Below are 17,513 nucleotides of genomic sequence, written 5' to 3' on the forward strand. Positions count from 1 at the left end.
ATTTTGCATGGCGGGTACCGCCGCAAAATCAGCAGCAGAATTATTTATGCCCACGCCAGGAAGAGTTCCCTTCCTATTGACGGCGGGTTCCGTCTCAAAATTTCCACCGTCTGAACAGGGCCTTAGGGTGAAGAAACTCGTCCAGACTCAATGGCAATGAGACTAAATCCCTAGATCGACATCCCATCTCCAGAAATCTAGTAACTATAACTTGTTATATTATTTCTTTCAAGAAAGATGTCCAGACACCCATTGAACTATTTTTTTTAACAAATTATCTATCATAGCATCATATGGCAGAGAGTTCCATAATCTAAGTAAAGCAACCCCTACAATGTTGATGGTGAAGCCGTCTTTCCTCTAGATTTGGAGGATGCCCCCTCGTTATACTTACAGTACTGGGTATAAATAGATCATTAGACAGATCCCTGCACTGTCCATTCATATAATGATTAGGTTGTCCCTAAGACACATTTTTCCAACTCAATAACCCCACGTTTGATCATCTTTATTGTACTGCAATCCATACATTTCCTTAATTAGTTCAGTTGCCTTTATCTGCATCAGCTCCAGTTCAGATATATCTTTCTTATACACAACTGTGCACGATATTCCATGTGTGGTCTGTCTAGTGATTTGTATAGAGGCAGAAGTACATTATTATTTGCATCTATGCCTCTTTTAAAGCATCCCATGATTGTATTTGCCTTAGCAGCAGCTACCTGGCACTGGTCGCTAGAATTAAGTTTACTGTCCACAAATATCCTCAAGTCCCGTTCACGGTCGGTTTTACCCAGTGTTTTATCATATAATATATAATTGTAACATGTTTTCTCCTTGAAATAGTCGTCAAAAAAAGTAGCCATCATTAACCACAGTCTAAAGCCTAAAGCAAATAAGGTCACACTGAAAAGTTTCATTTCTCTATGGTAGATACAAAATGTTTTATTTTTCAACTATAAAAAAAAAAAAGTAGGAACAAAAAGTAACAGCAAGGTTAAATAGTGTATTAAAATGAGCAACATACAATCCGAGTCTTAACACTCACCTCTGTATCATTTAGTCCAGAGTGATAATCTTGCTCTCAATGCTAATAATTTCTGATGCTAGTTAAACGGGCTTGATAAATATTAACATCGGCTAGGTGAATAAAACATTACTCAAGTGAAGTGGCTAAAACCTACATATCATCCATTTACATTGACCTGGACATGTGTGAGGATAGAACATATTATGTTTAATATTAACACAATTTTCTTCTTTAGTAATAGCCAACCGTAATAAATAAATCTGGATGTCACACAGTAAATATTGAGGTACAGCAATGACACAATTCTACGATGAACACTCAGTTATCTTTTTATGTGCGGTAGTTAATTGGTTATTCTCATTGCTGCTCCTCAAAGAAAACATGGGCAGCAGATTTATACTGTAAAACTTACTCGAATAACATTCATGGATATCTTGTACATAGAAGTCATGCACGGCTATCTATCTACCATACTGAAACCCATCTCTCCCTGTGTGGACACGAACAACCATTTTTATTGTCCAAGGAAGAGCATATGAAAGTCACAGAGAATCTGACTCTTATCTGTAAAACACAGCATAGAGACAGCAAACAGAGAGACCCCCGAGGGAGGTGAGGGAGCGAGGTGGAAGAGGAGAGGAAGATCTGGTGAGACATTGGGGTGTAGAAAAAAAGAATGATTCAGGGCAGTAAAAGTGCAGAGGCAGGAATGGAAGAAAAGAGTTTAGAATCAATTGGAAAGGAATAATAAATCTTTACAAGGGTAAAAGATTATGGTATAAAGTCAATTTATACAGGAGCCAGGGCATGAGTCTGCCATTTAAATAAAGGGCACTAAAAGAAGTGGAGATTAGACAGTACATCCTTATTGCTGCTGGTACCCAGCTCAAAAGCTACAGGATCAGCTTCACGGGCAGAAAGTCTTTATATGTGACGCTTCGCCCTTTCATGCTTTTTTAAACAATTCTCACATCTTTGACCAGTAATAGGTTCAAGGGCCGGTCATGTCACTAAGGACCACCAGACAGTAGAGCCATAAAGGTGATGCCACAAAACAGCTACTGAAACTGAAGAAATTGTGTTGGGGAAGGGGGATACTTAAAGTAAAACTCCACCTTGAATCCATTTTAAACAATGAAGTGCCTCCTCAGCAGTTATTTTAATACTTATATTTATAGATTATTCAAACTGCTTATTTTTTTAACCAAAGCTGTTTGGATAACAAATCTGGACTGTGGCACCCTATCACTGGCCTTGGCAAACCCTTCCTCTGTATCTCAATATTCTATTTGCTCTTTTACCAAGAGTTCATTATGCCTGCAAATATAATAATCTTTAAATTGACACTTAAGTGTTAAAAACACTATGGCAAGAAACTTTAACTTGACTTTTTCATTGACTTTTGTTGTGTTAAGCGATAAGTTATCCCGCTACAGCAAGCAATCAGTGTTAAGTTAAGGATTTGCTACATCTGTAAGCTGTTCCCATCTACAAAGTGATGACATATTACTAGTATATGTCATCACAATATGACCAGTAGGGTTCTACCTCTGAGACCCCCACCAATCTTGAGAATTTATCGCTGCGTCACCTTCACTGTTTTTCCCTGCATAGCGGCTCCCTGGCCGCCCATTGTGCAGGGAGCTGCAGAACAGCCCCATTGAAGAGACTGCACTGCCAGATGGCCAAAAGCGCTGCCGGGTGGGCCCAGCACTGTGTACTCTTCAGTCTTAGAATTGGTGGAGATCCCAGGAGTTGGAACCCTACCAATCAAAAAAATTATGGGATATCCCAGCCATATATGGCCATGTGAGAAAGCAAATGTCCTTTTCTGCATTTTCCAGAGAATAATGGAGGGTAAAAGTATGTGGCTCGTTCTGCCTGGAAAAGGGATCAGGCAGACCCATTCTTGGGATTGATGGGGGTCTCTGGCTATTACAAAATTAACGAGTCATTTTTTTTTAAACTTGATTGTTACCTTTCTTCTGTTTTTTTAGTTGAATTTTAACTTTATTCCATCTCAGTACCAACAATGCAGTAAGTTTTACCTTCAGTATTCTTTGTTCATTTTAGTGTTCTGGGTAGGAGTATCTTTCACTAAACAACTTTTTTCTTTTATTTTTCTGTCACGCTCATCCCTCCTTATTTTCCATTCTCCTAAACATCTCTTGATTTCCAGTCCTGTGCTCTCCCATTAAAGTCTAATTAACATAATTTGCATAATGCCTGCTCATTATTATGTTCAGAGGAGTCAGGTGACAGGGAAATAAGATAATAGGGAGGGGGGAGCAGAGAAGAGACGAGACGGATGGTTGGTAAAGAAAGTAAATGGTTGGAAGCGAGGAGGGGAGAAAATGAAATTTATACCGTGATACCTAACCCTTTCCATCACAGATCCCTGTGGAGTATAATATGGTATTATTTAAACAAGCAGGTACTCACCTTCAATCACACGATCCTCTGTATGAAAACAGGGAGAGAGAGAGAAAAAAAAGACCAATGTGACAATTACTAAAGGCAATAAGAGCAGAAAATCACAATGACAGAAAGACAGAGAGAGCACGACTGCACATGTTCTTATTTCCCAATCATATGTATAATTCACTTTCCCCTAATTCTCATTGTTTATTTCTGCATTGTAATTTAAGCAATGTTTTACAGAAAAGTACACACATCCCTTCTTCTTCACTCCCCTTCTACTGTGAGCTTTTCATCAAAACGCCATCCCTCCCTATCTCTCAGTTCTGTTTAGATGTTGTGACCTTCATCCTCCTCCTTGCCCCTGGACTACCACCACCCCGAGCTAATGTTCATCCAGCCAGCTGAGCCCCCTGGAGGAGGCCCCCCCCTTCCATGGATATGAATAGACCAGTAGACCCCAGGCTGAGAGTCAGTGTCACTGCTGGTGACATCCACAAGGGACCACAAAGAGGGAGGGGGATTGCGAAAGTGATTGAGATGAAGGAAAATAGAGAGAGGACTAAAAAGCAAGATGATGAAAGAGAAGAGAGAGTGCAATGTTGCACAGATGTAGAGATAGCGAAGGCGGTAGTTTATAAAAATAGAATAACGGTGAGAAAGCGGGAGAAAGGAGGAGGACTATCAGTCAAGCAGGTGCCTCACAGAACACACAATGGAAAGCATTGTGATAGCCAGCATGCTAAGAGCATTTATGTATTGTTAATTCACCTCTACTTCTTAGGTTTCACAGATTTGACAACAAATTTCAGTAAAATTATACCAGAACTAAGGCTTTTATAACAATAACCTACAGAGCGCCGCTCATAACTGCTACATAATAAACTATAGTCACATCATGGTTGGGTCTCAGCCACTAACAGGGGTTGTCGAGTTTGAACAACCACTTTTCTCGTGAGAGGTCTCCAGGGAACGGCGCTATATAGGCCACTGCTGGAGAACGGTAGTATTACATTGCACCCATTATGGGTGTTTGTGAAATATACAGTTGCCCGGTCTGCCAGAGAGTGGGAGCAGCTTTTTGTAGAATATGGACGTATAGATAGGAGTTTTCCAAAGCATACAAGCCCTTTAAAGAATCAATTTAGGTTTTGGATAAATAAAGCCATATATATTAGGAAACTGCTGCAATACATTGTATTTATCAGAACTGGGAGCTTTCTGATAATAAGCTTGTGAAAGGAATGGATCCAATGTATAATGTACAAAACATTACTACGGTTTTGAAGATGTAACTTGTTTCTGGGAATGAATAGTCACATAAATATATGACATTCAATAAACTAGTATTTGTAGTTATATAGTTAAAATAAAGACCTATGTCCGCAAGTTCAACCAAAAAAGAAGGGGGGGGGGGCTGGAAGAAAAAAACAACAATATTCAGAAGAGAACTCTTCATTGTACCCCAGTAGCAATCAGTCTGAATACAGCTAAGGGTATGTGCACACGATAGCAGGCATTTACGTCTGAAAAGACAGACTGTTTTCAGGAGAAAACAGCTGCCTCGTTTCACATGTAATTGCTCCTCCTCGCATTTTGCGAGGCTTCTCTGACAGCCGTAAATTTTCAGATGTGCTTCATTGAGTTCAATGAAGAACGGCTCAAATTACGTCTGAAAGAAGTGTCCTGCACTTCTTTTGCCGAGGCTGTATTTTTACGCGTCGTCGTTTGACAGCTGTCAAACGACGACGCGTAAATGACAGCTCGTCTGCACAGTCCGTCGGCAAACCCATTCAAATGAATGGGCAGATGTTTGCCGACGTATTGTATCCCTATTTTCAGACGTAAAACGAGGCATAATACGCCTCGTTTACGTCTGAAAATAGGTCGTGTGAACCCAGCCTAAGTATTTTATATGTTAAGCTAACTTTTTATATTATTTTGTCTCTAGAAAAAAAGAATATGAACACGAGATCTTCATGTGACAACCCCTTTAGTTAACTTTTGAAAATGTAACGGCAGCAAAAATAGCCATATTGGTGGTCACTTTTGCTCTGCAGACCGGTCAGCAGACTCTAGACTGTTTTATGACAGACCATAGTCTGCAGCCTGAATTCCCTACATGTGTACTTTTAAAATGCTTTCGAAAATGAAAGACAAGGTTGTATTTAGGAATTGCTAGTCCAGACATACCCTAATATAATCTTCAGAGTGGATTCCACCTTATTTTGACTTCTAAAATATTACGGACAAGTCAAAAGATAAAATTAGCTGAGACCTTGACAATTCCCCAAATAAAGAGGTATTCTCCGTCTCGGACGCATCGCTTGTAATACAACAAGCTTGAGTATTGTTCTGCTTTTCTCCCAATAGAATATGAATAAAATGACAAGGTGCAGTGAGTAAAGGAACTTTAGGGATGATAAGAAATGACTGTAAGTACCGACCATATGCAAATGATATGTGGTTTAGCGTTGTTTCAGATTTTGCTAATGACCATGTGATGCCATGTGACAGTAGCTTGAGAACCACTACTCTAGATAAGTGAATTTTTGCAATCTGTGTCACTTCCAACCAATCATAACATAAAAAGAGAATATCTTTCAATAAGAATTATTTCTGAGATACTGGAGTAGGAAAGGAATAGTATTTGTAAGAGATGTACGGATTTCATCTAGGTATGTTTGATCTGTATTAGATACAGGGTGGCAGGAGACAAGAGGAAACATAAAAGCATGAAAGTCTAGAACTGTTAAAATTGGAGATGTGAGCAGGCCCTCTAGTTTTGGTTTTCTTTATGCTCTTATTTTTTTAGTGGTTTGGTTTTAAATTCTGATTTCCCTAAAAAAACTAAAAATGCAATTAAGCGGAATCTGTCAGCAATTTTGAGGCCTCAAAACTGTTGACAGAAACATAGGGAAGGATGTTGTAAACATAAATTTTGTTTTTCGGTCATGACACTTGCAACCGCAGCATCGGGGGAATGAAACATCATGCAAGTTGCATTGAGGTGGGCACTTGATGTGAAAGTGCTCTTGGATCCTCCTTACTGCACACCGTCAGCCCTGCCCCTTTGCTTTAAATGACGGCTCTAGCGGTCTCCTGATTGGCCGCTAGAGCCGTCACTCAGAGCAAAGAGTGGCACTTGTGACCGCCGTGCTGGGGGAAATCAAACGCTGGTTTCTCAGTCATGCAACTTGCATGACTTAAACAAAAAGGTATGTTTTCAGTGCCCTTTCCCTCCCTTATATAGCTCTGTTAACAGTTTTAAAGCCTCAAAACTGCTGACAGTTTCCTTTTAATCAAAAAAGACACATACAGTAGTTAAAAAATAATATAATACTATATCTTTCATTTACCAGCCATGCAACAATGGAAAGCAAATATTTTTTATTTTTTTATGTTCTCAAATGAGATATGGGTGTATCCTGCCAATTTTTCATTGAAATTAGGAGGCATATAAAGGTGCAGTGTGGTCCAATAGACTTCTGTTCATGTTATATTATAGCTCTGTACAACTGAGAGTTTATTAACAGCCATAAAATAAATGTGCGCGTGAGACCTAAAGCTGAGTATAATTTGGTGTATACCTTTATCCATTCAACTATTATTTACAGGGAACCTGTCACTAGATTTTAAGGCGCTAAACCACTACCTTGCTGATATACTGCTGGGGGTCTAGCGTTCTAAAAATGCCCATCTCAAAACTGTCCATTTTAGCATTTTGCCTAAAAAGAAGTTATAAATGACTGGAGAAGAGTCCTGAAAAGTGTTCAGGTGTACTGGCCTTCACTTCATCTGAAACCTAAACATGTGCAGGATGCCGTTGGACTTGTTTTGTTACAACCAGCGGGTTGTAGGCCAACTTGGCTACTCCACCGGTTTGGCTTAGGGCCACTTCTAAGGGAGTTATCTAAGTAGCCTCCCTGGTCTTTGCCCTTTAACCCTCTAGGATACCAGGTCGCTACCTCTTCGAGGTGGTACTGGTGAGAGTAGCAGCTGGCCCAGCGGACCAGGATACAACGGTGTAGCACACCGAGGGTACAGGCACTGGCAGATGGTACCTTGGCAGATGGAAGCAGATCAAATGACACAGTTCGTAATAGACAGGAAGCTTCAGGCTCATCACAGATAGTTGGGTGCAGACTGGCAGTAGACAGCGGAATGCAGATTGATTGCGGATAACAGAACACAATCTTGTAGTACGCAGCAGGAGGCAGACTGGCAGCTAGATGCATGCTGACAGTGGATAGATGGAAACATGCTGGTAGCGAGTAGCTGGACAAAGCTGGCAGAGGATAGCTAGACACAGCCAGCAGAGGATAGCTGTGCACTGGCTGATCACAGATAGCAAGAAACAGGCTTGTAGCGGATAGCTGGATACAGGCTGGTAGTGGATAGCTGGAATCAAATGTAAACAGGAACCCTTGCAGGATACAGCTAGGTTGCGCCAAAGGAAGCATATGGCCATGAGTAGGGGAAGACACACACAGCAGATGCCGGTGGGCCGAACTGGTAGCAGGATGGCGGAGAAGGTATGAGACCCGGGTGCGGGGACCCCTGGCAGGTGCGGCACGCGTTATACAACTCAAGACTAGTCTTTTGTCATTTATAGTCAGTGCATGCTCTATTATAAAATCTTTTTAGACAAAATGCTAAAATGGACAATTTTGAGAGGGGAATATTTAGGATGCTAGACCCCAACAGTATACATCGACATGCTGGTGGTTTAGTGCCCAAAAGTCTAGTAACAGGTTACCTTTAAGCAAATATACGCAAACACAGAAAAACATTTATGTAAAAAAAACTCATATAAAACGTATATGTATTTAAATTAAATGAGTATATTTGATAGGGGTATTAAAATACAACTTTAAGGTTAAGTTCACACGGGTAGTATTTGCTGCAGTAAAATCTGCAACAAAGCCTACCCAGATGCCACAGGCAATTTTGGTAGAAAGTCTGCACCAAATTGTGTTTTGATTTGGTGAAGGTTTTTGGCTGGATTTGCAGCTACTGGATAAAAAAAAAAGACCATCCTCACCTCCACTTGCGCCCCACTAGTGTCCCTATTCTCATTGGTCTGCCTCTATGCAACCGGCCTCCTAGGGTGATGTCTCGTACCAATTGAAGCTGCAGCGTTCAAATGGGATAAAAATGTATCCCAGGAGGCCGGCTGCAGAGAGACCAGATATTGGGAGCAGGGACGCGACACTAGTGAGGTACCAGGGGAAGGTAGAGTATGTTGTGGATTTTCATTTCCCCATTGAACTCAGTGGGCAAAATCTACAACAAATGCGCAACCATTGTGCAGCATAAATTGACATGCTGCAGATTTAAATCTGCACTGCAGGTCAATATCTGCACCAAAATCTTTTGCAGCATGTGATTGAAATTTGCTAAAATCTCATTCACTTTGCTGCTACTGTAATACGCTGCAGATTTTCCGTCCGGACGGAAAATCTACAGCAATTTAGAAACGTGTGAACATAGCCTAAGGCTGGGTTCACACGAGAATGTTACGTCCGTAATGGACGGAACGTATTTCGGACGCAAGTCCCGGACCAAACACACTGCATGGAGCCGGGCTCCTAGCATCATAGTTATGTACGATGCTAGGAGTCCCTGCCTCACTGCAGGACAACTGTCCCGTACTGTAATCATGTTTTCAGTACGGGACAGTAGTTCCACGGAGAGGCAGGGACTTCTAGCATCGTACATAACTATGATGCTAGGAGCCCGGCTCCCTGCAGTGTGTTCGGTCCGGGACTTGCAGCCGAAATACGTTCCGTCCATTACGGACGTAATAGGCTCGTGTGAACACAGCCTAACACTACATAACGACCCACCCCCATTAAATGATGCACATGAGCCAGTAAACAGACCGGAAACAGCTTGTACGTGTTACTTCCACAGGCAAGTATTGATAATCCGAATAGAATAGTCTAGCTTTCCGTGTTGCAAAGACATATACTTGCTGTATTCCATTTTACTCAAATACAAAGTCATCACACAGGTTTAAAACAACAGTTTATGCGATTACGCTAACCGCACTCAATCAAAATGCTAGGATTAAGAGTGCGGTTAGCGCTTGAAATACGTAAGCGGTGGTTTTAAACCTTTGTGATGTCTTTGTAGTGTAGTCAAATGAAATAAAGCAAGTGTAACGATAGCCCGAGGATTCCAGCTGTAGTAGGGCCAGCAGTTGATGGTGTGAACCCTCCTTGTCACCAAGGGATTCGACTTGGGGCTACTCTGGGGAGCGGATTCTAAGTGAACCCCGGGTCTTCACCCTTTAACCCCTGTACAGGGAGGTGGACTTCGCTGAGGGGGTCGCTACCCCAGGACTACTTCCTTGTTGACGGCTGACGTTAGTTGACGCAGAGTGGTCTGGAGCACTAAAGGTCTGGGCAGGCAGCAGAAGTTCATCACGATAAACATAGCAATAGGTCAGGGCAGGCGGCAGAGGTTCGCCATGGTAAATGTATCAATAGGTCACGGCAGGTGGCAGGCACAGATGGTCAAAAACAGGCAAGGTCAGTACACAGAAATGCAACTAGACAGCAGGGATAACTTAGGAACACTAAGGAACCAAATTGCTCTGCAATGTGTTCCAGAGAAGGAGGAGTTTATGTATAAATTCAGGTGACGACTTTAAAATTTGGGGCATACTGGCCCTTTAAGGAAACAAGGGTCAGGGCGTGCTAAGGCCTAGTGAAGCGGCTGGAGCGGTTGCCAGACGTCAAGCAGTGAGGTGAGGACAGGAGGACGCTGGACCGATGTAGGTACATGGCAGGGAGCATCACAGCACCCCCCCCCCCCCACGCTCCTCTTTTTTGGGTTTATGGGGATGATTACAATAAAAATCCCTCAGGAGAGATGGAGCATGAATGTTTTCTATTGGTTTCTCCTCAGGACGACCAAGAGCAGGAGTTTACCTTTAAAGGGATCCTGTCACCACCATTTCACCTATTTAAACTTTACTTATCTCTCACTGGCCGCTGCTATCAAAAGTTCATTGCCGTTATCCCCTCTCCTAAACTCCTCCTCCGACTGTAAATAACGGTCTGCAAACATGTTGCGCCTTTTATCGTAATAATCCGGTGTCCCGTTGTACGCACATACCAGAATAGGACATCAATGCGCAAGCTCAGGATTTTGTGTGATGAGAAGCTGTCAATCAAAAGTAAGGAGGCGGGGTAAACTCGGAAAGACTTGAGGAATGAAGATTTGACTCTTTTCAAACGAAGATTTGACTCTTTTCTGCCATTAGTATACGGTGTGGGAACAATAAAAAACTGAATACTAAAGCCACAGAGCCGACTAAGAAGACAATTATAGGTTATATAGAAATTATTTTTCACCCACTACCACCAGGTATTGCTGGTTTAATAGGTGAAATGCTGGTGACAGGTTCCCTTTAAGGGTATGTGCACACGGCATGTTTTCGTCCGTTTTTGTTTTTCAGGCCGTAAACGTCCCCGAAAAACAGCTGAAAAATCGGAAGCAGAACGCCTCCAAACATCTGCCCATTGATTTCAATGGGAAATACGGCGTTCTGTTCCGACGGGGCATTTTTTTAAGCCTCATTTTCGAAAAACGGCGCGAAAAAGAAGTGCATGTCTTCGTTTTTTGAGCCGTTTTTCATTGAGCTTAAAAAACGGGCGTAAAAAACGCTGCGAAAAACGCGAGTGGCTTAAAAAACTTCTGAAAATCAGGAGCTGTTTTCCCTTAAAAACAGCTCCGTATATTCAGACATTTTTGAGTTTGCGTGTGCACATACCCTAACCCTTTTAGAATCCAGAATTTTGTTACCCTCGTACTTGATATTTGGAGTAGAAGAGGTAGCAGATGGAGATTTTTTTTTTAGAAAAACTATTCAGTATAAGGGTATTTGCACACGCAAACTTAAATACGTCTGAAAATACAGAGCTGTTTTCCGTCGACCTATAGCTTTGACAATAGCCTCCTTCGCCTCCTGGCAGATAAGTAAGAAGTAAGCATGGGACAGATTAGCTGCTGGGACCTCAGACATTGCTGGGACTTTTTTGGGATGTTGCCCATAGAAATGGAAGACCAGAGAAGAATTCCCCAGTATGATTAATATAAGCAAATTCGGCCTATGGAAGAAGATCCGTACAATCCCTTTCCAGGGGAGAAACTAAAATTGTGAGAACGTTTTTCAATACCTGGCTGATCCGCTCCTCTTCTCTGTTAGATTACTTTAGCAGTCACCAGACGCCATGCAGCAAGGAGAGAAGCAGCTTGGGACAGGAGGACTCCGGACCGAGGAAAGTACATTGCGGGGGACATCACAGTAAGTATGTGTTATTGCAACACGAAGTGCTGGATTATTCTACATGAGCCAGTAAGCTTTGAATAAATATGGCCACAGCAGCTGTTTTATTCTAACAAAATACAAATTTATTTATTAATAATAACCTTCACAGATTAACCATTCAAAACCACTCCATGTTATCACAACTAGCGCCACCTCTAAATGATACCATTACACATATGACAAAACATATGGGGAATCCCTGGATCTACAAACATCTGGCTAGTCAAAGCCCCTGCTCAGATGCTATCTACTTATTATCCACTGATTTTTCGAGATACCATCCTACAGAGCCTAAAAAACAGCAAAATCGTCAAACCTAACATTACATTTTGGGCATACATACCCATGATGAATGCCCCCCACCAATTTATTTAACCAAATCCAAGGACTCCTACACGCTACTTGTCACAGCTGTGGGGTATGTGGACCCAGTAGGCCACGCCGCCATAGCGGAGTAGCAGCACACATCAGCGGAGTAGCAGGCCAAACTACAGTCAATGATGATAGTCTTTAGAACAAGAGTATCACGAAGGGCCTGTGGACCCACTGGGCCGTACCGCCTTGGCGGTAAGGCAGCTGGCCAACAGGGCGCAGGGCAATGTCATCAGTTCGTATAGGGTACCTGTGGCAGCTCGGACAGTAGCAAGGCAGGCTCGGCTTGGACCAGGCAGTAAGTAGACGTCAGGCGAGGTGAAGCAGGTCAGACATGGAAACAGCACGACACGACTTTGGTACAACACAGTGCTCGACCAGGATGGTATGGAAATGAAAGGAACAGGAACTGGGACAGGTACAGGAACAGGAAACACACTAGGAGGCTATCACATAAACAATGTAGGGAACACAACAACGCTCAGGCATAGAAGAAGGTGGCTGGACCCCTCTTATAGTCCAGGGTACTCACGGGTCGAAGTTCATCAGAATGTCCGGTGCGCACTGTCCATTTAAGAGCAGGAACGAGCGTGCGCGCGCACCATACGGGATCCGGCTGAGGTGAGTGGACGCGAGCGCTGGCGTCTCCTGAGGAGGAGGCTGGGGCCAGCGCTTGCCGACTCGTGGCTGCGGCTGTCAGGGGAGGTTGGAGCTGACAGCCCGCAGCCATGGACATTACAAAGGGTACCTGGATAGAAGTTCTGCCAGACACTTGGCGTAATGGCACAGATGACACTTTGCACAGATGACATTAGACTTCAACACTAGACTTCACAGAGGAACAAATAGAATTACTGGAAACGGGATAGAGCATACGAGAACACGGGATACAAGATACAACTAAAATTTTCATAAACAAACATGGGCAGACACAGCAATGCTCAGGCAAGGAGGAAGAGGGCAGAGTTCTTTTTATAATACAGGGTGAGCTGGGGATTGGGTAGGGAACAATTTACAAGTGCCCTAGAGGCAATAGCAGAATAGTGCAGCCGCGTGTGCTGGCGTCTCCTGGGAGGGAGATGCTGGCAAGCTTTCAGTGTCCTGCGGTCGTAGCTGCCAGTAAGTACAGCGTGCTGGTGGTCAGCGACCGTGGGAACAACAGTACCCCCCTTGACGCCCCCTCTTCTTATGTCCAGAGCGTAGAAGGAACTTATTGATGAGAGTTGGAGCATTGATGTTCTATTCTGGCTCCCAGGACCTTTCCTCAGGACCAAACCCTTTCCAGCCCACCAGAAAAAAGGTCTTTCCCCTTACCCTTTTGTAGTCTAGGATTTCCTTCACCTCAAAGACGTCAGAAGAACCACTGGCAGCAACTGTAGAACTAGGAGATTTACTGTAGCAGTTCAGGACCACAGGCTTTAGGAGGGACACATGGAACGAGTGGGGAATCCTGAGAGTAGGAGGCAGCCAAAGCTTATAGGACACAGAGTTTATTCATTGCAAGAACTTGAAAGGCCTTAGGAACTTGGGAGTGAATTTGTGAGAAGGCATCTTGAGACGAATGTTTTTTGAAGATAGCCAGACTTTGACTACTGGAGAAAACTGAGGAGAAACTTTTCTTTTTCTATCAGCATATCTTTTCATGCGATGAGATGCCTGAACGATCACAGATTTGGTTTGCTGCCAGATGTGAAGGAAATTCCCAAATGAAGAATTAGCTGCCTGTACTTGAGTCATGACTGGCACAGGAAGAAGTATTCGTGGATGTTGACTGTACACAATGCAGAATTGACACACTTGTATGGTTATTATAAGAGAATTCTGCCCAAGGCAGAAGCTGTACCCAATTGTCATGTTGAGCAGAAACAAAATGACGAAGATAATTTTCTAATATTTGATTGATCCTTTCCACTTGAATATAAGACTATGGGTGATAGGCAGAAGAGAAATCCAACTTCACATCCAACAGATTACACAGGGCTCTCCAGAATTGGGACGTGAACTGTACACAGTGGCCCGAGACAATATGGAGGGGAAGTCTGTGTAGACGAAAGATGTGCAGAATGAACAGATTTGCCAGACGAGGAGAAGATGGAAGACCAGTCAAAGGGACGAAATGTGCCACTTTGGAGATACGGTCCACCACTACCAAGACAGTAGTACATCCCGCTGAAGGGGGAAGGTCTGTAATAAAGTCCATAGCGATGTGTTGCCAGGGGGCATCAGGCACCAGAAGAGGTTGGAGCAGACCAGCAGGTTTGGAATGGGTAGATTTGTTAAAGGCATAGTTCCTACAGGAGGAAACATAGTCCATAACATCCCTAGGCATCGTAGGCCACCAGTAGTGACGAGAAATAAAGTCCCGAGTCCTATGGACACCAAAGTGCCCAGCCAGTTTGGAACTATGTCCCCAGCTGAAAATTATTTTCCGGTCAGCAGGATGAACGAAGATTTTTCCAGCAAGGATATCCTTGATCTGTAGAGGGTTTACTGTAATAATCCTGGAAGGGTCAATTATGTGTTGAGGACTTTCTTCAGAGTCGTCTGTCTCGAATGACCCGGACAGGGCATCAGCCTTAATGTTTTTGTGGGGCGAAAGTGAAGAAAAAGAAACTGAAATCTGGTGAAAAACAGCGACCATGTGGCTTGATGAGGATTACAGTCGCTGTGCAAACTGCAAATATGTGAGATTTTTGTGATCCCTAAAGATGATGATAGAATTAGTAGCCCCCTCCAGCAGGTGTCTCCACTCTTCCAAGGCCTACTTGCGCTCAGCAGGAGAGAAGAGTTTGGAGAAGAATCCACATGACACTGTTTTTCCTTTGGTATTCCCCTTAAACAAGAGTGCTCATGCACCAATAGAAGAGGCATCAACCTCCAAGGAAAACTGTTGAGTCACATCAGGATGATGAAGAACGGAGGCAGAAGTAAAGGTGCTTTTGAGGTTGAAGAATGCCGACTCTGCATCAGGGGACCAGTACTTAGCGTTCACTCACTTCTTTGTAAGAGCTGAGATGAGAGCAGTAAGGGACAAGAAATTTGGAGAGAATTGTTGATAAAAATGTTCAATACCAAGAAATCTCTGGATAGCTCGGAGGCCTTGAAGACGTGTCCACTCCAGGGCGGACGTCACCTTCTCCTGATCCATTTGAAGACCATGATCAGAAATAATCTAACCCAGGAAGGGCAAGGATTTTTTCCAAACACACACTTCTCGAGGTTCGCGTACAGGCTATTCCCACTTAACCGCAACAAGACATGACGTACATGTTTTCGATGCGTCGTCAGATACGGTGAGTAGATCAAGATGTCATCCAGATACACCACCACGCAGACATACAAAATATCATGGATGATGTCATTTACGAATTCTTGGAACAGTTCTTGAGCATTGAATAGTCCAAAGGGCATTACGAGATATTCGTAGTGACCATCCCGAGTGTTCAATGCGGTTTTCCATTAGTCACACTTGCGGATACGGATCAGGATATAGGCCCTGCATAGATCCAGCTTAGTGAAAACCTTGGTTCCACGAAATCTGTCAAAGAGCTTGGAGATAAGTGGCAAGGGGTACCTGTGTTTGACTGTGATTTGATTCAACACACGGTAGTCAATGCACGGACGAAGAGATCCATCCTTCTTTTCCCACAAAGAAGAATCCTTCTCCGGCTGGCGAAGTAGACTACCTGATGAACCCCCTCTCTAGGTTCTCCTTGACATACTCCGACATGGCCTGGGTTTCTGGCAAGGAGAGAGGATAAACCCGTCCACGAGGGTGAGAGCTTCAGGCAGCCGCTCGATAGGACAGTCATATAGACGATGAGGAGGAAGGATCTCTGCCTCCTTTTTGCTGAAGACACTTGCATAATGAGCATATTGTGGAGGTAGTCCAGAGAGAGACTGAGGAAGAGGAGAAACAACAGGCCGAACCTGAGGCAGACAGTGGTGAAGACATTGGGGTCCCCATTGGAGGACCTCTCTGGAATTCCAATCAAGGACTGGGGCGTGCTGGCGAAGCCATGGTAACACCAGCAGGAGGGGGTTAATAGCTTTGGTTAAGACATAGAAGGCTATTAGCTCAGAATGGAGGACTCCTATCTTTAGTCTCAGCGGCTTAGTGATAGACAGAATAGGGTCTGGCAGGGGCTGTCTATCAAATGAAGCGAGGCCAGAGGTTTCTCCAAAGGGACAGTGACCAAGTGGAGACGGTCTACCAGGTCCTGCTGGAGAAAATTTGCTGCCGCTCTGGAATCCAAGTAAGCACACACACCGTGCAATCCTTTACTGGTGACAATAGATTGAGGAATAGACAGTCTGGGAGAGAATTTAGTAGCAGAGGTGGATTCTCCTAGAGTTGTCTCTCCAATCAACCCTAGATGTTTGGGATTTCCCGGTTTATGAGGGCATTGGCACACAAGATGTCCCTTGTGACCACAATATAGACACAATCCAGAAGAACACCCGTCTGTGTTGCCGCTCTTGGTCGGACAGTCTGAGTCTGTCTATTTGCATTGGCTCCTCCCGGGATACAACTAGAGAAGGCAGAAGAGGTCTTTGAAACTTAGGTGTCAATTGATAAGATCTCTTCTCTTGGTGAACTTCGCAAATATGCTCTTGGATCCTCATATTGATCCGGGTTGCTAGCAGTATCAAGGCATCCAAAGTAGAGGGGAGCTCTCTAGCCGCCAGTTATCTTTTATACGTGGAGATAGTCCCTGCCAGAAAGTTGCCACTAGAGCATCATTATTCCAGGCCAGCTCAGCTGCCAGTGTACAGAAGGAGATGGCATACTCCCCTACAGTTGATTCCCCTTGATTGAGAGTCAGCAGTGAGGCAGCTGCAGAGGATGTTCAACCCAGTTCCTCGAACACTGTACGGAAAGTCTCAAAAAACAGTGACAGATCAAAGTATTCCGAACCTAACATTCCAAGATGGGTTTCGCCCCTGCCAGGGCTTTGCCAGAGAGGAGAGAAATAACAAAAGCGACCTTGGCCTCATCAGAAGTGAAGAGATGGGCTCGTAATTTGAAGTGGATCGTACGCTGGTTAATGTAAACTCTACAGGCCATAGGATCCCCATCATAGCGAGGAAGTAGAGCCAATGAGATTGCAGACCCAGGACAGGCAGGAGGGATAGCAGGTGGTGGAACAGCAGTAGCAGCCAGAGGAGGAACAGAAGGACGACTCAAACAGTTAATGACTGAGTTCCCAGCCTGTAAGAGTTGATCCTGGTGTTCCCGGAGGTCACGCATGTCCACTTGCATCAGCTGGATCGCAGTTTTAGGTTGACCAGCAGGATCCATGGCAAGAGTACTGTCACAGGTGTGGGGTATATGGACTCACTAGACCGCTC

The 17,513-nt window shown here is 43.8% G+C and overlaps 1 protein-coding gene across 14 annotated transcripts in view; it reads right to left on the bottom strand.

The window, feature by feature from the left end:
• Positions 1 to 17,513, bottom strand: part of NRXN2 (neurexin 2) — a 760,118-nt gene that overhangs the window by 542,792 nt on the left and 199,813 nt on the right. For all 14 annotated transcript variants that reach the window (XM_075837456.1, XM_075837449.1, XM_075837451.1 and 11 more), the window contains one exon: positions 3,473 to 3,490. In XM_075837456.1, the coding sequence (XP_075693571.1) occupies positions 3,473 to 3,490 (18 nt within the window). The remainder of the gene's footprint in view (positions 1 to 3,472; positions 3,491 to 17,513) is intronic.

This window comes from Rhinoderma darwinii, chromosome 9, assembly GCF_050947455.1.
Source record: "Rhinoderma darwinii isolate aRhiDar2 chromosome 9, aRhiDar2.hap1, whole genome shotgun sequence".
In the NCBI taxonomy this organism is placed as follows: Eukaryota; Metazoa; Chordata; class Amphibia; order Anura; family Rhinodermatidae; genus Rhinoderma; species Rhinoderma darwinii.